The sequence below is a fragment of the Silurus aristotelis genome (assembly GCF_946808225.1).
Source record: "Silurus aristotelis genome assembly, chromosome: 26".
NCBI lineage: Eukaryota > Metazoa > Chordata > Actinopteri > Siluriformes > Siluridae > Silurus > Silurus aristotelis.
This window is the reverse complement of record NC_139599.1, coordinates 7005175-7032328: the sequence shown is the minus strand read 5'-3', so window position 1 is coordinate 7032328 and position 27154 is coordinate 7005175. Positions and strand designations below refer to the sequence as shown.

At 38.6% G+C, this 27154-nt stretch overlaps 1 protein-coding gene across 8 annotated transcripts; it reads left to right on the top strand.

The window, feature by feature from the left end:
• The first annotated feature begins 2376 nt into the window (after nucleotides 1-2376).
• slc25a25b (solute carrier family 25 member 25b) lies at nucleotides 2377-26850 on the top strand. Of its 8 annotated transcripts, none has more exons than XM_083530535.1 (11): nucleotides 2398-3266; nucleotides 19100-19226; nucleotides 19341-19428; nucleotides 19688-19723; nucleotides 20172-20283; nucleotides 21448-21606; nucleotides 22263-22415; nucleotides 22529-22636; nucleotides 23066-23233; nucleotides 23684-23834; nucleotides 24276-26850. In XM_083530535.1, exons 1-11 carry the CDS (start codon nucleotides 2955-2957, stop codon nucleotides 24458-24460), a joined length of 1599 nt encoding a protein of 532 aa, XP_083386661.1. In that variant the 5' UTR covers nucleotides 2398-2954; the 3' UTR covers nucleotides 24461-26850. The 8 variants fall into 8 exon arrangements, with proteins under 8 accessions (XP_083386654.1, XP_083386661.1, XP_083386655.1 ...); XM_083530531.1 differs by lacking the exons at nucleotides 2398-3266; nucleotides 19688-19723 and adding exons at nucleotides 12144-12608; nucleotides 12788-13098 and having other exon boundaries at nucleotides 24273-26850; XM_083530528.1 differs by lacking the exon at nucleotides 19688-19723 and having other exon boundaries at nucleotides 2377-3266; nucleotides 24273-26850.
• The last annotated feature ends 304 nt before the right edge of the window (nucleotides 26851-27154 follow it).

Sequence of the window (27154 nt, the reverse complement as noted above, 5' to 3'; positions counted from 1 at the left end):
CTCTGAGGTAAGATGGTGCTTGTTCATTTTTGGCCTTGTAGGCAAGCATCAGTGAAAACTTGGGCAGATTGAACACAAGTCGTGCAGCTGCATTTTGGATCATTTGAAGTGACCTTCAACAACAGTGGCAAACTGAGACTTGCACAGCAAGAAAGGTTTGAAACATGCTTCTACATGCAAAGCTGAAGTCATACAAAGCCACAAAAAAGCCCTAAAATGTACTGCACTTTTCTGATGAGTCCAGTTTTCAGCTTTGCTTGACACTCGGGTGTGTTCTGGTTAGACGAAGATGTGGAGAGGCCTACAACCCACAGTGTCCTGCAACAACTGTAATATATGGAGGAGGGTCAGTGATGATCTGGGGGTGCTTCAGCAAGGCTGGAATTGGATAGATATGTGACCAAAATAATTGTAATCAGTAAACATTTGTTTTATTGATGGGCCAAGTCTGATATCTGCCATGATGCACACAATCAACTCTCTGGGGTAAAAAAAACATATATATATATATATATATATATATATATATATATATATATATATATATATATATATATATATATATATATATATATATATATATCTTCCCGTGGGCTCACCACCTGCAGGAGGGACCGTAAGGGACGGTGCTGTGAGGATTGGGCAGCAGTCGAAGGCAGGGGCCTTCTTAGACTGCTGCCCCCGCGACCCGAATTACGGATAAGCGGGAGAAAATAAATGAATGAATATATATACTATATATAATATATAAAAGGAGGCTACAATTTGGAATCGAAAACATGAAACATTTGCTAAGATATTTAACACTTTTTTGTTTGCTACATAATTCCAAACATCTGTAATATCTTGTATGTCGTCAGTATTAATGTACAATATTGAAAACAATAAGGAAATAAAGTAAAAACACAGAAGAAGGTGTGTTTTAACTTTTGACTGGTACTGTATATGTTATACAGATGGTACTGTATATGTTATTTATAGTGATATCAGATATGTATATGTCCCTTTATTTATATTGATATCAGATATGTATATGTCTCTTTATTTATAGTGATATCAGATATGTATATGTCTCTTTATTTATAGTGATATCAGATATGTATATGTCCCTTTATTTTAGTGATGTCAGATATGTATATGTCTCTTTATTTATAGTGATATCAGATATGTATATGTCCCTTTATTTTAGTGATGTCAGATATGTATATGTCTCTTTATTTATAGTGATATCAGATATGTATATGTCCCTTTATTTTAGTGATGTCAGATATGTATATGTCCCTTTATTTTAGTGATGTCAGATATGTATATGTCTCTTTATTTATAGTGATATCAGATATGTATATGTCCCTTTATTTTAGTGATGTCAGATATGTATATGTCCCTTTATTTTAGTGATGTCAGATATGTATATGTCTCTTTATTTATAGTGATATCAGATATGTATATGTCCCTTTATTTTAGTGATGTCAGATATGTATATGTCTCTTTATTTATAGTGATATCAGATATGTATATGTCTCTTTATTTATAGTGATATCAGATATGTATATGTCCCTTTATTTTAGTGATATCAGATATGTATATGTCTCTTTATTTATAGTGATATCAGATATGTATATGTCTCTTTATTTATAGTGATATCAGATATGCATATGTCCCTTTATTTTAGTGATGTCAGATATGTATGTCTTTTTATTTATAGTGATATCAGATATGTATATGTTCCTTTATGTATTGTGACGTCAGATATGTATATGTCTCTTTATTTATAGTGATATCAGATATGTATATGTTCCTTTATTCATTGTGACGTCAGATATGTATATGTCCGTTAATTTATAGTGATGTCAGATAATCATTTATTTTATTTTTTATATACAGACTAGTAATTATAACTGTGTAACAACATTACTTTCACAAACTACATTATTATTACATTATTATTTTCAAGGATATATTTTATGACTAAAGATTAAGATCTGGTTAGCACTACACAAGCCATGAACTATGCTAGCTCTGTATTTCTGTGAATAAAATATTGTTCATTTTCTTTCTACCAGTTTTCTACATTATTATAATATAATTTGATATATAGTCCACTATTTGTTGATATTTTGGGATTTGATCTCTCGTCACATGAATATTCTGGATACACTTGCTACGTGAGTGTACTGTAGTGCTCCAGTCTCCAGCCTGCACATGCCGGATACATTCTTTTTTGAAACGGAAGCCGCCTGCAAATTCACGCGCGTGACTAAAGCCGGGTGGGCGGGTTGAAGGCGGTTGCGTTTTACAAACATATGATTGGCTAACCAAGCCATCCATCACGCCCGGTTTCTAGCGCTCCGCCCTTTTTCCTTAGCAAGTCGTCACATTTCCTTTTGTCGAAGCCCCGCCCACTCGGAACCGCTCTACCGGCGTTTTTTCTCATCATCTGTCAGCGAGTAGGCGGTTCGACACGGATTATCCGGCGATGTTCAACCAGAGCGGACATTTATTCTCCGAATGTGTCACAGGATATATTTAACAAAAAAGTCTGATATTATCGAATTCTATATTTGGTGCTTGTCGGTGTGAAAACCGGCGGGGTTTTTTTTTTCTTCCCCGGCTAAACTCCCGCTAGCATCCACCTCATCTCTCTCAGAGGAGCTTAAACGGGTTTCACTCAGGACCTGTTTAAAACACTTTTTGGACTTTTGTGGAGCACAAGAAAAAAGGAATTTGGTTGTGGTGTTTTTATCCTTTATCACAAATATTTGTGAAAAGAATATTTTTTATCATAGAAGAGTAAAACTAGCCGTTAGCTCGTACAGCGAGTATAGGACTGCAAAAGTTGTGTGAAAACGTGTTCTCGGGGATTCCGTGAAACCTCTTTCTCACACACACTCTCTCACCCGCGCACACACACAAAGACTAGTTCATTTTTTCGGCTACAATCCGCTCTATATCGCATGATGCACCAGCAGGGCTCGTTTGCCTCCCCCATCCTGGGCGATGTTCTATGCCAGTGCAGCTCGGAGGAGTACCGGCTTTCGGACCCGGGCGGCGGTATTAGCGGAGCTGATGCCGCAGTTAGCGCCCGGATCGCTGCTGCGAAAGACGAGCCGCACATGTGCGTCGCGTGCGGCGGCCCCCAGCAGGAGAATCGCCTCAAAGTTCTCTTCCAGATCCTGGACGTGAACCGAGACGGAGGGATCTGCGTGAACGACCTGACCATCGGCTTGAAGAAACTCGGGCTCCATCGAACCGAGCATGAGCTCAGGGTGAGTATAAGAGATAACACACACACTGCTTGTCGTTTTCAAACACACAAGGAAGTGTAAGTGGATTTCCAAAGGTTATCTCCTAACATGTTTCTTAGGTAGAACCTTCAAAGGTAATTTCCAAGGAACCATCCAGAAGAGCTCATACATATGCGTTAAAGCCTATTAACACAAACATGCTAATAAGACCCCTTAGGAAGAATAAGTGCTCTCTGGATGGTTCTCATGATGGTCTTTTGGATGGACCGCTAGATGGTTCTTTGGCCCACAAACATATTATGGATATGCAGGAGCTCTTTGGAGAGTTGGTAGATCTTTTAGAGTACAGTTACACGGTATGACGACCGAGCCTAAAAATATCACGCTTCCACCGTATCATGATTCATAGCAGCTAGTTCTTCATCAACTCTTTTACACAGATGCTCTTTATCACACTGGTATTAGAAGTTGTCAGAAAGATTGGCTTCAGGAAAAGGTGGTGCAGAAAACAAAAACAAATCTAGCACGATAGGTCGAAGAGTTATAATGAAGTTACAAACCATTACAAGCCAAAGGGTTTGCAGGACAGAACTGTGGTGTGATTTAGGAGTCTAGAGAGAGACGGTTGTGAGGTCGGTTTTGGAGTCACCTCCAGACACTAAAGTGTTGAGAAACTCTTTAGCGAGGAATTTGATTAGGAGTAGACGGTATGCATTTTAACCAGAAGGAAGCATCTGTACAGTCGTACACCACAATTAACCGGGACACTATAACAGCCTTAAAAAGGTAGAAGAGCTCATTTCTAGAGAACATTTATTAGACTTTTTAAAGGTATACATCATATAGGTGAACACACTAGGTGTACTTTCCTGACTGTATACTATCTGTTGCTGAGCACAATTGATTGGTCTTCGGTTATTATAAAGTTACAAACCAACACATGCAAAAGGGTTTGCAGGGCAGAACATTAGGTTGCTGTGGGAGTCCAGCGAGAGAGGGATGTGAAATTCTGAGGTCGTTTCGGATTCACCTCCAGACACTAAAGGGTTGAGAAACACTGGAGTGAGGAATTTTAGTCGAAGCTTTTCATTTTCAATCAGATGTATTATATGTCCGGTCGTTCAACAAGGTTAACCAAAACACCATAAAAGAGTAGAACTCATTTCTAGAGACTGTACATTTAATGGCCATTTTATGTATTATAGCTGCCTGGCTATTTCATCAGGTATACACCATATAGGTGCACATAGTAAGTTTTCTGACTGTAGGCCATCTGTTGGCTATGCACAGTTGATCCGTCATGCACGGTTAATTCTTTGCCACTCCATTTATCGGTGGAAATGGACCGCCATAAAATTACAGCCGAGTGATTTTAATTTCTGTACTGGGCCATTCATCGATCAATGACAATGGCAGAGGATGAACATGCCTCTGAGTGTATCAGATTTGAATATAACAATCAGACCCTGGGCATCTGTATCAGGGTATATACCCGTCTATAATACTGGATTGGATTTGATTTAACATTATTTCTATATGTCTCGTATATAATGAGTACTAAAGTTATCATAATGCACATAGAATACACGAGTATGTAGACCCACTGGTTGGTTTGTGTTTTTGGATGTAGCCTCCTAGTTTGTTATTTAAAAGTCGGTGTAGAAGAGTGTCGGTGTAGAGGAGCAGTGGGACCGAAATTTTTTATCACGAGTCATAAATAAACAAAAGCTGAAAAAACTGTACGCCTCCTCAGGGGCATTTTCTGAATCACTCCTGTGGGTTGGGTGGTTGAAATGAGAGGTCAAATAAATTATTCCACTTGTTTTAACAACCAGTGAAGGTATAGGCTACATGCATGTACTATGTAGAATTACACACTACACAAGTTTGTATAAATGAGATACTATAGTAAATGCATGTCTATAACTGCTTTAGAATTCTCAAATCTGATTGGTCAGAAGCTGGTGATTCATTTTCTGTAACAGCAGCTCTAACAGAAGTGTCAGCCGCTATGTAAATAGCGTTTATATTATCATGTAGCGTTCCAAATCGTTATGGCAATCCAAGTCATTCAGGGCTTTTTAACTTGAAACTAACAATGGCAGATAAAAATCCTACTTAACAATGCTGTGCCAGAACTTTATTATTAGCTTCAATTCTAAAGTTTATTTATTATAGATTGAGTTGCTGGCAATGGAATGGGTGTGTATTGGTTTGGTGTGAGGCTGGTTTCTATCACATACACCAGGTAACCCTGGCTTGTGGTACAGAGATGGCATATCCAGCTTTGGAGATCAATTTTGGGAAATCCTGACTTTAGTCTTTGTCCCTGCTGTAAAAGCTCTGTTTTCAGTTTTAAAAGCTGTCTATTAGCAGTGTAGAGATCACTGATGTATTCAATGCTGATTGTGTTCAAAGCTGCCGATGTTGCCATAAGTGTTTAGAAAAACCTGTCATGCTTCTATGTGAACCAAGAGGCTTCTTCATGCCTGGAGCTGCAGAGTTCGTCCGTCATTTCAGAAGAGTAATTATTAATAGAAAGAAACTGCATGCAGCATTTTGAGCTGCAAATTCTTTATTCCATTTTGCATCTTATTTTTATCATTACCTGTCCCCGGGTCACACAGATTTGACATCTGGTGCCCAAATATGGTAAGGCATTGCTTAGGAATGTGACTAATTACCAAAACATTGTCGTATAAAATTATCATATCCATCAATCGAAAACATCCGCCTTTACCGTCCAAATGGAATCGCAACACTAAGATTAGATCAGTGCGTTTTGTCTCAGGATTCAGCACATAAGTGCAATATAACGAGAACACTCAGTAGCGCAGAGCAGATGCCCATTGGGAAAGCATCCAGGCTCAATGTTCCCATGTAGGCTTGTTAAACATGTTCTAGCATTGAAAACGATGAAGGGTGCACGATATGGATTTAATGATTTACTCCGTTCTGACACGATGTTCTAGTCTCAGGATAGAGTTTTAGTCGTGCAAACAATGTCAACCACAGAGGACTTGAAGTATCACGTAGCCCAATTTGTGTAATGGAAAAACTTTGGTTAGAAGGTACAATCTCGGTCAGTATTCACAACTTTTATTTCAGGTCATCTATTCTAAAGTTATCCACCAACCAACCACTTTTGATATTTTTTGCTCTGACAGGAAAAGCTCATTACTGTTTATACATCTCAAGGGAAGAAAAGCAGCTTGTGCTGTTCTGCTCTAGTGTCAAAGCCAGCATTGATAGAGAGTATGGTATGTCAATAAACTCGGCCAGTAGTCGCTTACTTTCACAACGATAGGACTTTTTGACTAACAGGGCAGCAAACATTTTTCTGCAGGTCATTAGCAAATACATTTGTGCGTAATGCGTTACTTAACGAACAATAACAAAAAGAATCTCATATAAACTTTTGTGACTACAGCCTGCTCTGTATTGTGTCACAAAGTTTTTGTTTCTGAAAGAGGACAATTAGATTGCAACTGTCGTTATTCTGAATCATGTGGCCAGAAAAGAGTACAAAACATAGCAGATATATACATTATGAATAATATATACATTACATAATAATGATAATTAGTTATAGAATTATAATAAACCATTTTAAATAATTTTTTATTTTTATTTTCTTATTTGTAGCATTTCTCCGTCGATGTTTTTTTTGCCGTCTTTGGTGAACTTGGACTGGAAACTCAAATTTTTTTTTTCTGATCAGCAATTCACCAAAAGACTTTAAACAATCTGGGAAGTTCTCGCACGCTAATCTTAAACAGATTACCCAACAGATGTTCCTGAGGTAATTGCTGAAAGAGAGAATTTGCCTTTTCATATGCAAACGGAGTTCAGGAGACGGGCTGTGCTGACGTTCGAGAACTGTTGTCACATGCTTACCCAGAAGCTTTGCAATGAATAGTCTTCTGTGAACTGGGTTTGCAAATTGCATTTCAGCCCCAGATGCACGCTGAAGCTACTCGGGTTCACAGCGCAATGACGCGAGTAAGCATTATTTGACATAACGAAAGGACAAATAAAAGAGATGTAAGAATTGTGGCTCTGGACAGCCAGATGACATGTTCCCCTTAACAATTATTAATGAAGTCAGAAGGGACATGTGTTAACACTGGCCCTTCCTCCCACTTTAATAATATGCATTGTGTTTGAAGGTGTGTGAATGTGTGCATGTCTGTAAGTGTGTGTTGTATCCCTCGTACTTTACCCTTTGCTTATTAAACTTATCATTAAGCTAACGAATTTCCTTCTTGTTACTGTATCACAAGATTTACAGCATTGCTATACTGTAAACACAGAGGGAGACCCACATGAACATGAGAAGATCATGCGAAACTCCACACACTGTAACCGAGCTTAGGATCGAACCGGGAACCCTGGAGGTGTGAGGTGGCTTCCACTACACCACCATGTTGCCCTGTATAAACAGTGCATTTAGCACCACTATGTAATAAAGATGTGACGACAAACTTCAGACATGTTTCGATTAGAAAAACTGGCTTCAAAATTCAATTCAAACTAAATTTGAATAAAGACAAATTATGACTGAACTTTTTTTTTTTTGTTCTGATATTAAGCGATGCAGTTTTGTCAGTGTGAAACAAAATAATTCGAATTTCGGGCCCACGGTTTATCGCAGAATTGCATTCGCCGCATACCTAATTGGTTATGCTGATTTTCCCGGTCTCTCGCAGATAGCACTATAGACCAAAAACTTATAGGGATTTTTTAATGGCTTTTTTATGTTGAAATAATGAAATTTATTAATAGAAATATAATTGGGTTCCCTGGTGGTCTAGTGGTTAGGATGCGGTGCTCTCACCGCTGCGGCCCGGGTTCGATCCGCGGTCAGGGAACCAACCCCAGCCATTAGGGTGTTTATTTACATAAACCTTAGTGCCGGTCCCAAGCCCGGATAAATGGGGAGGGTTGCGTTAGGAAGGGCATCCAGCGTAAAAACATGTGCCAAATCAAACATGCGGATGATCCGCTGTGGCGACCCCTAACGGTAGAAGCCGAAAAAAAGTTTATTAATAAAAATATAATTATTAATTATAAAATAAAGTAAAATGTCAATACAGTACAGAAAGTAAAGAATGCGGTGACGTGTAACTTTTTTGACGTCATAGGACACTTACTACTACAGAACTGTATACTGTACATAATGTACTCATTGTAAAGGTGATACAGTGTACTGTATTTCTACCAATTTACACAAAATTCATCTCGCTATATTCCTGCAAATGTTTTCTGTGTGTGTTTAAAGTGTGTGGGAGAATGAGTTACAGCTTAAACAATAAAAATATATATATATTTTGGGGTGGCATCTGTTTGTCACGGTTTTTATATTTTTTATTTGTGCATTTAGAATACAGGAATCCCCCGTGGTTACGTTCTGAAGTTAATAAACGGGGGATTCCTGTATTCTAAATGCACAAATTTAGATCTCCGGTGTTCAAACAGTAGTCACATTAGACGCATAACTAACAAAATGCTGAATCAGTTCAGGACCGTGAGCCGTTCAGTGTTGTATATCTATCAAATTTTAACAGTAATGTGGACATATCATAACAGAAAGAGAAATATGGGCAGTAAAGTTGTGTGAATGCTACGAAATGACACTGAAAACACAATTTCATGCAACCCTTTGTTACAGGATGGACAGCCCATGCCCAGTCCTAGACTTGTGAAAAAGCACATTCTGCTAGTTGGCATAATACATCTTTATTAACAAAACAGACTGTGTTTTTCAACTCGCCAAGTTATCATTAGGCAACAAAGGTTGCTGCGAGTAAGCACTATAGGACCTTATTTACTGCGCTCAATTTATTGCATGGCTGACTCATCCTTCCACGTAGTACGCCACTACCCTACTAATCGACCAGTTTAGTCCAATCGTTTTTGAGCTGCACTGACGGGTGTGTAAAAAAATCCATGGAATCAGGGACGGTGTTTCCGCTCTGTTAGCCACTTTATGAGTAATGTGTTGAACATACTAACAGAACTCCATTCCCAGAATGTACTGCTTTTCTCCTGGAATGGATCTTTACTTAGAATTCACACCATCAACTTGGCTAGAAGGAACTTTGTGACCAATTTATATTGCTTCTGTCAACCCTGGACTTGGCTGCCATCCAAGGATCATAGGCGCCTGACACCTTTTGGGAAGACACAATAATCTTTTTGTTTAATTTTCTTTTTTTCCCCAATGTGGTAGTTTGCCAATTCCCATCCAGCAGCCAACATTCTCAATGGTATGATAGCTATAAGAGGGTAAAGGCTAACACGTGCTGGCTGAGACACATGAAGCCAGCCAACTGCATATACCTTTTCATGTTGTCACATGACAACAGTGTAAACCACTGACAGGAAAGTGCTACATCCCTTCTCCCTCACAAATGGAGCACAGGCAACTTTGCTCTCTAGACTCCCAGACATTTACAGCTGTTGCACAACTGGCATTTGAAGTTGTGATCTTCCAATAATAGTGTGAATGAGTTTTTATATCCATATGTACAGCAAATGCAACAAACAGTTAACGTGATGGTGAAGAAACACCATGTTTGTGTTTTATTTTGGGTCCCCATGTTGGCGTGCTCATACCTCCTCAATTGCGTTAGTGTGTTATTTGAATGGACATCTGTTTTTAAATGTCACTAATGCGCCTAGGAAAAAAAAAAGAAAAAATTTGAAAATTCACTTTTCGCTGGTGGACCAGGCTGTGGACAAGTCTGTTTCTTTTTTAGATTCATTTGCGTGTCATTTAATTTATTTAATTGCCATGTTTTGTTACAATTTTAAAACATTTCCTTTGCTTCTAACTTTATCGTTGTCAGTTCAGAGACTCCAAAGTTGGTTATATTGCAAGATGAACAACAAAATCTTCAGTACTTTTAGGTTTTGTAACACACATTTGTGCATTTTGATTGAATATGGAAACACTTTGAATAGCCAATAGAGGGCACCCATGGCTAATAGAAAGCTGTGGAGCTGTTCATCCTGGTTAATAATGCTGAATATTTAACCTCGGATATCGTTCATATGATCCAAAAGGCTCAGAGGCAAAATCATTCCGATTTCTGAAAACATTTCCTCATACCTAGACCTATTTAGCTGAGGTACATTTATTACGTAAGCCTCTGTATGAAAGCCGTCATTGTGAACGTAGGAAAGTGTAGAGAGTCATGTCTTTACCAACCCTGACAAATCCCTAGTTTATTGACAAAGAAGACTGTGTGGTATGTGCACAGTGTGTTTTTATATGAAGCCATTTACAAAATGAGAAGATCTGCAAAGTATCAAAATGTAAAATACTAGTAGAGATTGTTTTCATGCTTTTTCTATGGTTATTTATTAAATTTACTGCTTCTTTTTTTTTTAATAGTTTCTTCTTTTTTGTTTCTGGAATTTTCCCTTCAAATCACCTGTCGGATGTTGGATGTTTTTGGCCTGTGATAAGATAAGCACAGTCAGGGACCGCTTTTAATCCTTTCGAGCGTCCTTATTTGACGCATATAACTTGTACCATTCCCATTCATGCCATTTTCAATCATACACCCCATCACAATCATTTACAAAATGGCCAGATGTTTGTGGACACCTGACCAGCACACCCTTATGTACTTTTGGAAATCTAGATTTAGTCGCTTTTTGCTATAATAAAAACCCTCAACTCTTCTGGGAAGGCTTTTTACTTGATTTTTGGCGTGTCCCATTCCGCTAAACTTAGATGTGTGACTGTGAAAGGCCTGTCCTGCGATCATGATCATCCTAATCATTCCTCCACACAAATGTCCCTCTCCCCATAGTTATAACATACCCGGTTTGGTTTGTGGATATCGCAGTCATGCCATCAATAATTATACTATCATCATTCTCCTAGTGATGCTAATATGCTTTGTAGTTAGATATGACCGCTCATCCCCCATGATTCTTTGGATAAAAAGTCTCCATTTTACAACAAAAAGATACAATTAAAATGTTACAGTGCTGCAATGATACAACAATGTAAATCACAAGACACATTATTCCTAGAATATTTTGGCCAAAATATTATAACCTGGAGATTAAGGGTGGGTGTGCGAGTTATACATTAAACTTTCTTTTGGCTTCGCCCATTAGGGGTCGCCACAGCGGATCGTCTGTATTCGTAATTGTGATCCGCATGTTCAATTTGCCATGTTTTTACGCTGGATGCCCTTCCTAACGCAACCCTCCCCATTTATCCGGGCTTGGGACTGGCACTAAGAGTGCACTGGCTTGTGCCACCCTAATGGCTGGGTTCGGTTCTCTGACTGGGAATCGAACCCGGGCCGTGGCGGTGAGCGTGCCGAACCCTAACCACTAGACCACGAGTTATACGTTATTAAAGAAATCTCTGTCATCTCTGAAACCAAAGAACACGATGTCCTGCTTCCACATAAGGCATGTCTAGGTCATCTTTAATATGCAAAGATTATGCAAACTAATGCACCACTTCAGACTCAGTTCCAGACTCAGTTCAGATGCTGATCTTGTGGCCAGAACACACACATCCATCCATCCATCCATCCATCCATCTATCCATCTATCCATCTATCTATCAATCTATCGAGTATATTTTAAAGAGCAAGCGTGTATTTTTGTTTTGGAGAGTTTGGCAGGTGTGTTTGTTATAAGTTGCTGTATTTGCATTTGATATTTAGCTTGTACATGTTTTATATTTACTTATACATTACATTTAATTACATACTCTATATACACACGAACACATACACACACAGCTGTGTAAAGGTCTTCGTCTGTAGAATTTCCGCCTGCATGCCTATTGCCCGGGGATCTCCATGGAGATCCTGACAATGATGGCGTGACTAAGGGGAAAGAAGAGAGGAACGTTTCAGAGAAAAAAGAAAAGTGTCAGCACATTTCCACACTGCTGAATGGTCTGATCCATAGCTTGATCTCTTAGTCATCAGTCTGCCGTTTTCTCACTGGCTGTAGAAGAACTCTCGAGGCAGGACTTGGCAGTGTGCTGGATTCTGATAGGATGCAGTAAGGCTGCAGTGAGCTTGCAGCTTTTTACAGCCTTTTTTATTCCAACCTGCATCACTTTTTTGCCGGCTGTGGAGGTGGATGGCGTGGGACTGACCAGGACGAGCAGCTGCAGGGAGAAAGAGAGACAAAGAGAAGATTGCTTTGCATATTGTTATTCATCACTCGTTTAAAGGCAGTGTGAGGATTCTCTTTTGCTGTTTCATTGATCAAATCATCAATTTTTCATTTGATACCCGATTCTTTTTTTAAACTTATGGGCATTTATTTATTTTTTTAATCCGATATAATAGTTGCATTTGTGGCTGCATTTGAAATGTGAAAGAGCTGGTGTTTTTTTTTTTTTTTTAAGCTCATTTGGAGATGTATGTGTGAGTGTTGAGGAAGCTGCAGTGTTCTGGCATCCTCAACTGCCCTCATCCTCCTGACCCACTCTACCTCGTACTAATCATCTGTGAATTTGCGAATGCTCAAAGGCTAAGGATCGACTGAAACAGCTGTATTATTCAATTAAGGACGGTTACACATTGCACGTGTCTGTTTTCTGAAACTGAGACGTCTCATAGAGGAAATCCAGTTATTTGTAGCATCTTAGGGAAAAATGCTGCCAGAAATGTGGTCGTCCATGCGCCAGTGGTTTTCAGGTTCACCGACAGCTGAGAAGAATGAGAAGAATGTTGCAGATCTCAGGCAAAAGGAACACAGCATGCCAGTGGATTCAATTGGAAAAAAGCAGGAGGATGGCCAAACGCCAGCAAAGAAAACCACAATGCTGATACTAGTGGCGCCCCCTAAGGAAATTCAGGAGGTATTGCTATTTCAAAAGTATAAGAAAAAATGGTTGGGGGGGAAAAAAATGTTAATTGTCTGAAATTTTAATATTCGATTTATCAGTTATTAGGACTTATTTTCAAAATAATATTGGCATCTGGAAGTTTTATAAATTCCCTTAAGAACTAGTTTGTTCAACGATCCCGGGAAGAAATTGCAAACAGAAAAAACGTAAAGATAAAATTCCGTCTTACAGGATACATGACCTGTTTAATCCAGCAGTGCAGTGTACTCTCTCTCTCTCTCTCTCTTTCTCTCTCTCTCGATAGATAGATAGATAGATAGATAGATAGATAGATAGATAGATAGATAGATAGATAGATAGATAGATAGATAGATAGATAGATAGATAGATAGATATGCATTCTATAGACGTTATAATTACCTCCACTCTTCGGTGAAGATATTTCACTAGATTTTGGAGGGTTTTTTCCAGCCACATGTGTTTTAGTAAAGTCAGGTTCTCATGTAGGGTGTGGAGGCCTGGCATCCATTTAATGTTCCAGTACATCCCAAAGGTTTTAAATGGGCTTAGGTGTTAATGGTACTTGAAAGGTAGAAAATGTATTATGTGCATCATGTGCCTGTGATCATGATCAAGAGTACGTGTACATATTATGCATATGCATAATGTAATAGTGGTTTAGCTTGAAATAAGGTTTTTTTCATTCACTGGATTCAGTAGATACTCTGTGTTGCACAGTGACAAAAATATAAATGTTCTATTCTATACCATTTTATTATCAAACAACCTGAGGCACAGTGTCCGCTTAAAATATGTTCACCAGCATGCTTTTTTTATGACCGTGAAGCTGGGCATATCCATTCGCAAAATGCCAGAACGTACTAGGACAGAATGTTATGATTCAAGTTTCAAATTGGCACAGCTTCCAGAGCCAACCAGACATTAAACACAAGGTGATAGGGGATAGACAGTGCTGCCAGCTTAAAGGTGATTCCCAACTAAAGAGCTGTTGCAACTGAAAAAGTGCCTGCAGGTTTTCATGTTATAATAATTTAAGAAATGCCTTTTAGGTGGAGGAATAAAGGTCCACATTTATATCACATACAGTGCTGTGCAAAAGTTTTAGGCAGGTGTGAAAAAAATGCTGTAAAGTAAGAATGCGCTATCTATCTATCTATCTATCTCTCTCTCTCTCTCTCTCTCTCTCTCTCTCTCTCTCTCTCTCTATATATATATATATATATATATAGTTTATTTTATCAGGTTGCATAGTGAGCAAACAGAAGAAAATTCTAAATCAATATTTTGTGTGACGTCCCTTTGGTTTGCAGTCAGGGATTTTGTAGGATCAGAGTCAGGAGTGTGATTAACCAATTAAACCAAGCAGGTGCTTATGATCACTTTGTTAATAAAGGAACATCTCTCACTTAAAGATGTCTGCTTTCACTGAAGCTTGGAGTAACCATTTCATACCCCTATATGTATGTTAGGAGACTCAAAATCTGCTATATATCCAATAATATCCTTACACATTCAAGCCCTGGACATAGTGTGGATATTGGATACTGCTGTATGTTGGATATTAATGTTAGATCCTGTTATGTTGGCCATGGATTTCTCAGAATTGTGTTCATTTCCCTAATCTCAGCAAATTGGTGGAAAGAATCCGGTTTTCTTGATTTGCCTGCTTAGTTCAGAATTTTTTGGTTTTGTTTTTAGCATTGTTATTATTTCAGTTTTACACAAAACCGTATGTATGTGTAACAGGAGCAGTATTATGACATAGTTTGGCCTTTCTTCATCATGTAGCTTGACTTTAACAAAAGTACAAACCTATGACCTGTTTCCTGTCAATATCCGTTTGTCACTGTAAAGATTACTCACCCATTCATTGTTTTCCTTCAGCTCCTGAATGGACCGTAGTTTAAAAAGTGCAGCATCAGGGTATGTGTCGGTGTCCTGACATTAGGTCACGGGTAAAACGTTTCAAATAGTTTCATATACAGCTCACAAAAGATATATGAGAACGTTATTCATGTTGAGCTGTGACAAAGGTTAATGTATTCTTTCTGCACTTCGAGTCTATGTAGAGATTACCTCCAGCTTTATGAATTTATAATGTTTATAGTGATGAGTATCACCTATGAGCTGATAGAAGGAAAAAGGTTAACCTGCTGCTTAGGGGCTTAAATTAACATCCATGTGTGAGAGTAGGAGGTGCGGAGGGTTGATCAGTTTGGTGTGACGTCATCTAACGTTCCCGGTTTTTGTGTTTGGGTGGTGTATATGGAGCATTGCGCATTGAGTATTTCTTTAATTTGAACTATTATGTGAAATTGAAAAGAAAATTAGCATGTAAATAATTCTGGTAGTATTTGAAATGAATTGTGAATTAAAACTACCTTATGTAGAAGTTAATTCCGATCCACCAATGTAATTGGTCGAGCTGCATTATGGGACTTCTGGGAGCTTAATTTTGGTTGTATCAAATATATGTTCGGCTGTTATTAGCTATGGTACTCAGATGGAGGCTTGCATAGAGACTCAGAGGTGCCGATATGCAGTGGATATCACTGCTTCATAGCTCAACAGTCCTGGGTTTCATCCCTAATCCAGAATAATATTAAATGCAGAGCTTTGAATGGTCTCTTTGTTTATGTGAGTTTTAATCAGGTCATGGGTGCAGGTTTTCATTCCAACCAGGCATGGGCCACACCAAATTATACCTGTTTATATCTAATGATTTTCATTTTCAATGACTATAAGGCATGGCCCTTTCTGGGTTGAATTTGTATTAATATTATAAATATATAAATAGCATTATTCATATCAGTAAGTCTTGTTTTTATGTTACATTATATGAATTCTTTTTCTTTTTTTTTTTATAACAGTACCATTATGATGAATTTGTTTGCAATTTAAAAAAAATCAAAATCAAATACAGCAGTCCAAACTGTCCCAAGTACGACCCCGATGCTGTGCATTTCTTCTTTCCGATGTGTAACCTGAGCAGCCAATGAGCGGTGTCGACGTCATGCGAGCGCGAGCGCGACACCCGGCTGCGGGGTGCGCAATCGGAGTCGAGTTTCCGTCAATCACATGACCGATTCCCCGCCCACACACGCGTCGCAGCCCCACTTATACGTCCGTGCGCTCGCCGGGTTTTCCCACGCGCAGAGCTACGGTTCTGAATTCGCCTGTATTTATTAACGTCTATTTAACCGGTTATTTATAAATACTATTTATTTATTTTTTTACTGAAATAATGTTGTGCCTGTGTCTGTACGTGCCTGTGGCCGATTCTCTCTCGACTGAATGTGAATATTTCGAGTCGAACAGTTTACCGGCTGCGCTGAATCCTCTCTTCAAACTGACCTTAATCCTTCCGTCTCAGGAGTTTAACACATATCGAAACTGGAGAAAGGTATGGCTTTCCTTTTTTAACATTTTCTGTTTGGTTTCGTTCGGTCGACAAACTTTCTTTCTTTTTTTAAGTAAGTAGTATGATGTCAGTAATGTCTAGAGAAAGTCACATGGTCACATGTCTAGCCTCTTCTCCATTCATCCCCGTGGGTAATGATGGTATTTAGGATAATCCAGATTACCTGTGTTCAGTTATGCATGTACTTCAGTCCTATTCTTGCCCTAAATCGGATTTCAGTGACATCACATTCATTCAGATTAACAGCATTAACACGGTCAGTACAATTATACCAGGTTAATCTTCTACACTTGTCCTGATCGTTAGTATCGTCCAAACCATTGTCAAATGTATACTTGTATGGTGTGATGTATGTAGATGTGTTGCTCTGCCGTGCTTCTTATGGCAAGACTGATGAAATGCTTATAAAGAAATATATGCTGCACCCAACACATAAGCCAACATCTGTCTAATTATATACTTCAAATATTTAATATCTACTTGATCAGTAGATGGAGGTATACCATGACTGCGAACATGTAAATGTGCTTCTCTGAGCAGGAACGAACTCCCTCAAAGTGTGGTTAGAAAACCGATTTGTGCGAATTCTTAAATAAACCATGCCAGTTTGTCATTTAATTATACCAGAGCTTGATTCCTTTAGCTTTTCCACATAGATCGGTCGCTCCTGTTGATTGTAACACTGGATAAATGTGTAAAATTAGATCAGTTTTGCGCTCATCTTCTGTTAATCGGCTTCATGGATCCATGGAGTTTGTTCGGGACGGATTTTTATAGGTGTCCGTATCTTAATCTTGATGTTACCTTGACCCACTTGCCTGTGTGTTAAGGCGCTGTCTAATCTGAACTTAATGTGTCTGATCAAATATATATATAAGATCTTATGTTCAGAATGTAACAAGGAAGAGTTTAATATGAGGCAAGTCCAGGCATCGTGGCTGAAATTATGTATCAGGTTTATATTATGTGCTTTTCTCTAGCTTTCTGCATAGTAGTTGTATTTAGATCATCAAGATAAGCTATGATTGCCTGGGATAACTAGTTTATGCCGGTTAATGCCAGTCATATTTTTACCAGTCTATAGAGTTTTAACTCTTATAATATCCCAGTTCATAACTTAGTAATTTGGTCAGCTTTTTAAATCAAGTATACTTTGAGTTATTGTGAGAATGGTGCCCTGTAATGCAGCCAGTTTAGGGTTCAGTGCCATATAATTAGCCCGACTCAATTCTCACCACTGTTAACTAGTTATTTAGTGCTGAGCTGCAAACCTTTACGCATTTTGTATGTCAGCTCTGCATTATAACATCAGATTCACTGGTTTGAGGTATTACTCAAATGCACATTGAAAGAGTCTGGAAAGATTGGCACGGTTAAATAAGTTGATATTAATAGGCATACCCCGGGAAAACCCTCCCCACGGTATTCTGTGTTTTATTAGTAATTGTTTGGACAGTGCTTTCATCTTGTCTCAATGTTACGATGTGTCAAATCAAAGAATTATTATAACTTTAATGGAAATTAGCATTAGAAAGTGATTAGTTTAAACAGGAGTAGATTTGATATGAGATACAATGGAAAATGTGGGCCATGTGGAACCACTTCAGTCTCTATTAAAGACATTAGACAAGAAATTATAGAATGTTATAATGTTTACTTTATATTTACTTTTACATCAAACCCCATTTCAAGGTTGACACATTATTTGCCTTTAAGGTTAGCAGGTCTCTATTTGTAAGAAAAGGTTAATTGGTTCTGGTAAAGTAATTCTACTGTGTGCCTTTAGCTCTTGGGGTTCATCAGTTCAGTAATTGTGCAACATTTCATAAGCCGCTCAGGACATACTGTGTAAACGGCTGATAGCAGGCCTGTGAAAGTGCTGATGAACAGGGAGTCTGTTGTATAACCCTGAGCTGAACACAAAATAAAGGCGAACCATGTCAGATCTGATAACATCTGTAAGTTCATGGAATACCAGCGACAAGGGTGCCATCTTTATCCTAAAACGAGAAAACACTGGATTACTGCCAGTTTTCTTACAAGGATCACTGAAACTCAGTTGCCACTTCAGTGAAGAGAATTAGTAGGGCCTTTATTTGTCCGTATGTACTAGTTAGACATTTCCACTTATTTGGTCAAACTGCTATAAAAAAAAAAAGCCATATCTGGAAAAATGCCATATTCTTGGTAGTAGTGGAATAAATATGTATGATGTAATGATGTCATTCACTTAGCAGAACATGAAGTTAAAAATTAATCCCCCATCTGTTTATTCCTCAAGCTCTTTAAACTCAATCATTCATACCAGTATAACTTCCTTTGAAGCGCCAACCTCCCCAAAGCCCTCGTCATTACCTCTAAATGAACTTTGGATTGCTGCTGGGTACAAACAGTGCTAATGGCTATGATGGTGTGCAGACCTTTCAAAGGAACCTTGGCCAAACAAAGCACATATGGCAAAGGCTTTCTGAAATCCATCATCTCTGTGACTTCCACAACCTAGTACGTTATGTGGGATGTTTTCCTCACCTTTGTTCCATTTGCCTTATTTTGCACACTGTGTCATTTCAGAAAATTGTGAAAGCCGGAGATAAGGACCTGGATGGCCAGCTGGACTTTGAAGAGTTTGTGCATTACCTGAGGGACCATGAAAAGAAGCTACGGCTGGTCTTTAAAAGTCTTGACAAGAAGAATGATGGTAAGGGGGATGTGTGTTGTTGCAGATTTTCCAGCATTTACATGAGTTTGTGTCACAATCTTGTGTTTACTGAAGAAATGTTGACCCCTTTTTTTTTTTTTTTTTTAAATAAAGGTCACATTGATTCGCAGGAGATCATGCAGTCCCTCAGAGACCTGGGGGTCCACATCTCCCAGCAGCAGGCAGAGAAAATCCTCAAGAGGTGTGTTCACCATCTAAACACTTTGTTTCGCAGGGTTTTACACTCATATGCAAATATTAGCAACTAGTAATAGTAGTAAATTACATCTATTTGGATGTGTAAAATATATAGTAGTATGTTTAGGTAGACCTGTAAGAACCGGCACCTCTGTATGTGTACGTTTTGTGCTTCTGTCCTTCTCCCACTGCATCCCCGTTTCTCTCTGTCTCACTCCTCACACACTGTCTTTCTGCCCCTCCTCTTCTGTGTGTCTTCTCAGAATTAGGAGGGGCCATGTATTTGCTCCCATAATGTAGTAAGTAATCTGTCCTCACCTTCTCTCTGTCCCTATATGCCTGGCTTGCCTCAGCTTTCACTTCTTTGCTGCTCTTTCTGTAATGTTTTATTTTACTTTGTAACTCAGATCTTTTCTGAAATGAGGATTAAGTAAGTAGCTCATTTTTCAATTTTTTTTTATTTTTATTTAAAAAATTTTTTGGGGGGGTGTCCTTTTTGATTGACGCACAAGTAAATGTTGTGGAGGTCTGGAGATAATTAGCTGTATGCTCAGAAAAGGGTTTTGAGTTTAGTGCATGTTTATTAACTTGTTTTCCATCGACGTGGCTGCGAACGAGACATCATGAATCGTGTCTATTAGGATTCAGGAAGATCGTGGCGATTCCGAGAGTGTCTGCGATTGAATTGTTAACCACCGGATCTGGATGTTGGTTTTAATCTTAAATGTATCTTCTTTTCCTAAACAGCATGGACAAGAATGGGACAATGACCATCGACTGGAATGAATGGCGGGACTACCACCTGCTTCATCCTGCAGACAACATCCCAGAGATCATCCTGTACTGGAAGCATTCGACAGTAAGCTACATTTGGACATTTTTATACAAAGATAGATTGATTGATAGGGTTTTCCTCTCTTTGACGAGTTTGTTGTCAGGATTATTATAGATGGTGATGTTTTTGAACATTCTGTACATTTAGTACTAAAGAAAGCAGCACATTTGACTTTTGTTGACCTGAGATGACCCCTGACCTTATGAGAGTATGAAAATGCATGTGATGAAATTTGTGCTTTTACTTGATACTGTTTTCTACTTTCTAAAGAGTGAAATCTGATGGACTCGGACAAAGTGTCCAGAGTCATTAACAGCTGTTCTGCTCCAGTTAAGTTAAATAAAGTGTCGCCCAGGATCACAGTGTTCAGATGTAATCCTGTTACGCTGAACCTCTCAGCGTCGTTCCTTTCTGACTTTAGATGTCCAACCATTTCAGAAAAATTTCCATGAATCAAGAAATTTATTCAAGAAAAAAAATACTTTTGTATATGTTTATATAATTAATACCAGGACTTTAGCAGAACAAAGTGGCAATTGAAACCAAGATTGGTGGCATCAGTACTCGAGCACACGGAACTCTGATAAAGCCAGCCTGTCTTTATCACTCAGAAACAGACCCTAGGACACGTGGTTCTTATTTGAATATCTGAAGTCTTCAAGTAAGGAATAAAACATGACACGATGAGGTGGCGTTTAATTCCTCCTACACCATGGCAATTTTCTGACCATTATATTGATGGCATTTGTGGAACAGCTAATTAATAGTTGATGTCTCACCGTTTTTATTATTATTATTATTATTATTATTATCCTCACTTTTTTTTATTTAATAAGACAAAAATGACAGAGAAATCAGTGTCCTCCTGTGAAATGTCTACCATAAATATGAAATAACCGTCAGAATTAGTTAAACAACACATTAGATTAATTAATTTGGATTATGTGAAGTGTCCCTCATACTTGACTCTGAATATAAGCTGTTACTATAGAAACTGAGCTCAATAACCTAAATCTTATAATCTACTGCATTGTGAGAGCTGCTGTGATGTCCAATTTATCAAGAATTGGACAGTCCCCTGGTCCAACATCCACTCTGTTCTGAATGCAGGACCTGCAGTAATGGAGTACTTGTCTGAAATTCAGATTCTGCTATATGGCTGACATTTCTGCTCTCCTCTCCTTGCAGATATTTGATGTAGGGGAGAGTTTGATGGTGCCTGATGAGTTCACTGCAGAAGAAAAGAAGACTGGGATGTGGTGGCGACACCTGGTGGCAGGTGGCGGAGCTGGCGCCGTGTCTCGCACCTGCACGGCTCCGTTGGACCGACTCAAAGTTCTCATGCAGGTAAATCATCAGATGATTAGTAACTGGTCAATACTATTTGGGGGTTGCGCAACAGAAAAGTCTTTGTTGAAAAAAGTTTTTACTCCGTACTCGGCCCATGGTTGTGAAAAGGTTTAGAGGGATGCTTAAGAAAAACTAGGTTTGACTTTAATCAACATTGTGTGTCATTTAGATTGCTGGGGTGCACCACAAGATTGAAGAATATAATTATGGGATGTTGAATTGATAGTATAATGACTGTTTGATGAATAAGTAGGGGAAAGGTAAGCCAGAGTTCATATGCTGTAGTCATAGGACAGTAAGGTAAGCATGTGGTCAAAGGTTTTAAGGGCTGTCTCTGTTTAGTCAGGCAACACAAATCAATGACTATAAAATGTATTATGAAATTCCTCTTGACCTGAAAGCTGAACTTTGGATGCCGCTTATCTTTTTAACTTTAAATAATTAAAAAAAAATTTGCAAGGATAGTGGACAAACTTAAAAGTGAAGCCCTCTTATCTCTCATTCGTGGCTAGGATACAACAGAGCAAAATGTATAAAATAAATCAATAAACCGAATAAAAACTAAAACAACAAAGCACTTCACTCGCATCTAGAAGCAAATTGACTGATTTCTTAACATGCACACATTAATTTGCTCTCTCTGATATTTTTAGGTCCACTCCTCTCGTGTGAACACCATGTGTATGGCTAGTGGTTTCTCTCAGATGATCCGTGAAGGAGGTATTCGGTCGCTGTGGCGAGGAAACGGCATCAACGTCATAAAGATCGCACCTGAATCTGCTATCAAGTTCATGGCCTATGAGCAGGTAAGAGCGGGATCACCTCCCTCCCTGTGTATAATCAGATTAACGTTGGGCAGGAATCTGTGAGAGCTTCAGTTGCAAGTCATTCAGTGATTATTTGCTCTTATCTCTATCAGATCAAGCGGCTGATTGGGAGCAAACAGGAGACGTTGGGAATTCTGGAGCGGCTGGTTGCAGGTTCGCTGGCTGGTGCCATTGCGCAGAGCAGCATCTACCCAATGGAGGTGAGAGGATAATGCAGTATGTGTGCGAATGCTGTTAACTGTCCAACTGTTTGGAGAACTGACAGATGTTTGCACAGGTGTGAATGGAGAAAACCATGGTTTGAAATGCCAGCTCCATTACCAAAGCCACCATAAAGTAGGCGTAATTCTTCAACTTTGTCTAAAACCATGACATGTTTTGTGCTTGCTCATTATGTACGGATGACTATACAGTTTTGGAGTAAGATATTTAGTAGACAATCTAGTTTTTATTTATTTTTTTTTTTTTTTATTTTGTAATAAAATAATGATTTTTTTTTATATCAGGTATTTTGGAGTATTTTGTAACTATACAACGTGTTAATAGACTGGCATTTGTGGTATAATTTGGAATAAACGGTGTAAACTATATATAAAAGGTCTAAGCCAAGACCCTTATGTTTCTTAAAGGTTCTGAAGACTCGACTAGCCCTTGGAAAGACCGGTCAGTATTCCGGGATTGTGAACTGTGCCAAACACATCTTGCAGAGAGAGGGCGTAGCAGCGTTTTACAAGGGCTACATCCCGAACGTGATCGGCATTATTCCCTACGCTGGAATAGACCTGGCTGTCTATGAGGTAATGTTTTTTTCCTTAATGATCAGTGTACCACTTTAAAGAACAGAAAAAGGAATGAATTTACATTGACAGGAATATACTCCAGCTTTTTTAGCCATCATCTCTTTTTCTTTCTCTTTCTCTTTCTCTTTCTCTCTCTCTCTCTCTCTCTCTCTCTCTCTCTCTCACTCTGTCTTTTGAAATGTAGGTTTGTTGTACCAAAAAATGCTGGATTGCTCCTTTTGTATCTTTTATACACTAAATGTGAAAGTGCAGTTAAAAAGCGTTAGAATGTGTCCATAGAATTGTTCAATGAAATAAATAAATACTAAGCACCAAACCCTAATATTTTATATTTACAATTTAATTGCAATCCATCGAAGGTGTTGTGTTTTTAAGTATTTAGAATTAAGTGTTTGTATAATTTTTCTAAGAGACTGATGTTTCCTTTGATTTCTCTCTTGCATGCAGACTCTAAAGAACTCATGGCTACAGAGGTATGCGACAGACAGCGCAGATCCTGGTGTGTTTGTCCTGTTAGCCTGTGGCACAATGTCCAGCACGTGCGGCCAGTTAGCCAGTTACCCTTTAGCCCTGGTTAGGACGCGAATGCAGGCTCAAGGTGAGGATGAATTTGTTTGTACAAGTAAACGATAAAAGTGGTTTTATTTTTGTACAGAAATCAGGATTGTACACGCCTGTTGTTTTTGCTTCCTATTGACGTAGATGCGAATTCACTCTCACTCACGCAGCCCTTACTTTCACTACACTGACTTTTCATCTTGACGTCATATCTAGTGTAAACAGACGTCCGTGTGTTGTCAATCAGTGATCAGTGGACTGTATTGATCGCTATGGGTCATGTCACACTTTCTAACGATACACTGATACATTGGTGTGTGTGTGGCGGGGGGGTGTTGGTTGGTTGGGCATGAGCAGAAATTCAAAATGAGATTCCACATAAGGGTGCATTTACCACTGTACAACAAAATGTTCTCCAGTGTTCTGTATAATATGTTAATGTTCTACAATCTTACTGGTCCCCCTTCTCTCTGTTCAGCAGCTACATTGGATGGAGCACCTCAGATGTCCATGAGCAGCCTGTTTAGACATATTGTGCGGACAGAAGGCGCGATGGGGCTCTACCGAGGCCTGGCACCCAACTTCATGAAGGTCATCCCTGCAGTCAGCATCAGCTACGTGGTGTACGAACATCTAAAAACCACACTGGGTGTCCAGTCCCGGTGATAGACTGGCAGGTCGTTTCCTTTTGATTTATTGTTTTTGTTGGGATGCAAAATAGATCTGGCTCTGAGAAGAAAAAGGACAGGCAATCTTGGGTGGAGAGACCTGGGGTTTGAGTCAATGTTCTCATTCTGTGAATGCCAGAAGGCCCAAGGAGGATGGTAACAGAGAACACTAAGAATAAACACTAAGAACCCAAAAGAGGATGTAAACAATGTTATTACACCTAGGAATTGTGCATCTACTCTTCCTAGGATACTCAGACTGTAGTAACCTGTTTCACTAGGGACCAAGAAGATGCACCACTTTTTGTGGTGTCTTAATGGAGACTTAGTCTTAAGCTGCTCGTTTGTGCTCTTGTAATCCAGTAGGTGGCAGCAAAGGGCTTAACATTAAAGAGCCAGCGCACCACCTCCTACCCTCCAATTTCTATATTTAAGCACTACGTTTGTTATCATTAATGTCTTACTTAATTTATTAGTCATTTAAGTGTTATCCCATGCAGAACCACCAGATTCCTCCAGAAACCGCAGTCTGTGTAGCTGATATTTAAGGTCTTTCATTAGAATTTTTATTTTTTATTACAAAACCAATAATGTCTTGTTTTTTTTCCATGTGTTAATGTTCTACATCTATTTATTTAAATTTAAAGAACAGCAGATTTAACAAATTTTTCTGTGGTTAGTACAAAGTTTATAGTACAAACTCCTTTTGTTTTATGTTTGCGCTCCTTATCACACCTTTGATAATTGGCTTGTCAGCTACTAATCACTTTCACCAATTTAGATGAAGGACTGGTTTAGGTTGAAAGGTGTTAAATGTTCATGTTGTGTTTCTAACACAGGGTGGAATGTAGTGTGAAAATCCAACGACTGGAATCAACTCACTTCTTTTTCAGTTCAGAATCAAGTTGCTGTTTTGCACCTTACGTGAAGCCTCGCCTTTTTCCGTTTAGTTTTTCACGCAGTGTTAGTGCGCAAGCATGTCTTGTGTCCTTATTGTGTTTTGTGAACAGAAAAGACATCAATGCTGATTAGAGAAGAAAAAAAACCTCAGGAACTTTAGGATTATCAATGGTATGTACATTTGAATTTTTAGACTGAATGATTACTCAATGTTGTTGTTTTATTTTAAAATTCTGTTGTAAGAGGGTTGAAAAGTGCATTTTATGGACAGCAAAATGGGCTAATCGTGTTAGACATTGCTCGAGTATGAACTAGTAACTCCAGAAAAGCTTCTTTTTTTTTTTTTTCCTTTTTTTTTTTTGCAATAGAAGCAAAGGAAAAAAGATTCTTAAAAAATGCCTATAGGTTAATATGCATACTACAAACAATTATGTACATATGAGATGTCCCAATAGTTTTCCATGTTTGCTTTGTGCTACTGATAGACTGTGGGTTCATCAGATGGAGAAATAGAGTATCTTAATATAGTGGTTCTAAGGGGAACTTTAAGAGCGGTCATTTTTCCACCAAGTTCAAAGTGAGCTTCTAATTGGCCTGCAGGTATAGTGAAGGATATTACAGTGTCTGTCTTAAGGTTTTAAAATTGCACACCAAAACTAGTTGCAGATTCATAAAAAAAAAAAAAAAAAAAACCTGATTGGATTCTGCACCTGTGTTTTTCTAAGTGGACTAATCTGGAAAAAAAATTTCCTTGTCCTCCTAACTACTTCCTATTGTTTTTATGCATGTATTTGTGGTGTAGAATTTATAAAGCAGAATACTGAACAGGGCTTTACTATCGGCTTTGCCTCATAGTGGATGCCTCGGCTTCTGTTGCATTTTGCACTTTTCCCTCCCTCGAAGGCAACCTGTATGCTAGAAGTGATTTGCTTGATCATGAGTGCTCGTTGAATAGCATTTGATTGATGGTGTACTTCAATATCAGGCAAGATAAAATTCTACAAGAAGAAGCTGCACCATCAACACACTGCCTGATGTGTATGCTATGTAGCGCCTTACTCTCAGCAGCCACCGTCTGGTAGCCTTTTAAATGTACTGCTTTTGCAAAACTGGAAAAAAAAAATGCTAGATTGCTGCTTTAAATCCAGTGAGTGTCTGAGGATGCAGTAAGACAACTGGATAAGATCATTTCTCACTGCTGCGTGACGCAATGATCCACTGGTTCGTGACTGTGGTCCTGTGCTGTTTACACGAAAAGAGAAATGCATTTCTGAATTGGGGTATGTCCGATTTCCGAGCCTGTAATCAGAAATACACGGTCATATCTGGACCCCAATGTTCAAATGAGCTGAAATGTAATCATCAATGCAAATGTGTACTGGAGTCTGTGTTGTCCCTGACAGAATGCCTAAAGTGAATAAATGTATAAAGTATATTTATGTTTATATAAGTACAAAGTTCAATAAAGATATTCATATTTCAATCCAATGATTGCTTCTTCTTTATCATGCCGCACAATGTAATAGTATTAATGGGAAGCACTTCTTCTGGTTCTGTTCTATAGTACATACATTTATGGGATTTGGCACACTCTTATTCAGTGACTAACAATTACAACTGATCAGTTGAGTGTTAAGGGCCTTGCTCAATAGCGCAGCACTGGCAGCTTGGTTTGGTGGTACTGGGATTTGAACTCATTACCTTCTGGTACAAAGTCCAATACTTCAACCAGTGAGCTACCCCTTCCATATACATTCCATGCATTAGCATTTATTATTATTTTTTTTTAAAT

What these genes read in the sequence shown, in the direction of transcription:
- slc25a25b (XM_083530535.1), top strand. Translation starts at nt 2,955, where the DNA reads ATGATGCACCAGCAGGGCTCGTTTGCCTCCCCCATCCTGGGCGATGTT. An exon ending in GTATTTGCTCCCATAATGTA is followed by an intron (nt 19,724 to 20,171) that starts GTAAGTAATCTG and finishes TTTCCTAAACAG; the next exon opens with CATGGACAAGAATGGGACAA. An exon ending in GACTCAAAGTTCTCATGCAG is followed by an intron (nt 21,607 to 22,262) that starts GTAAATCATCAG and finishes TGATATTTTTAG; the next exon opens with GTCCACTCCTCTCGTGTGAA.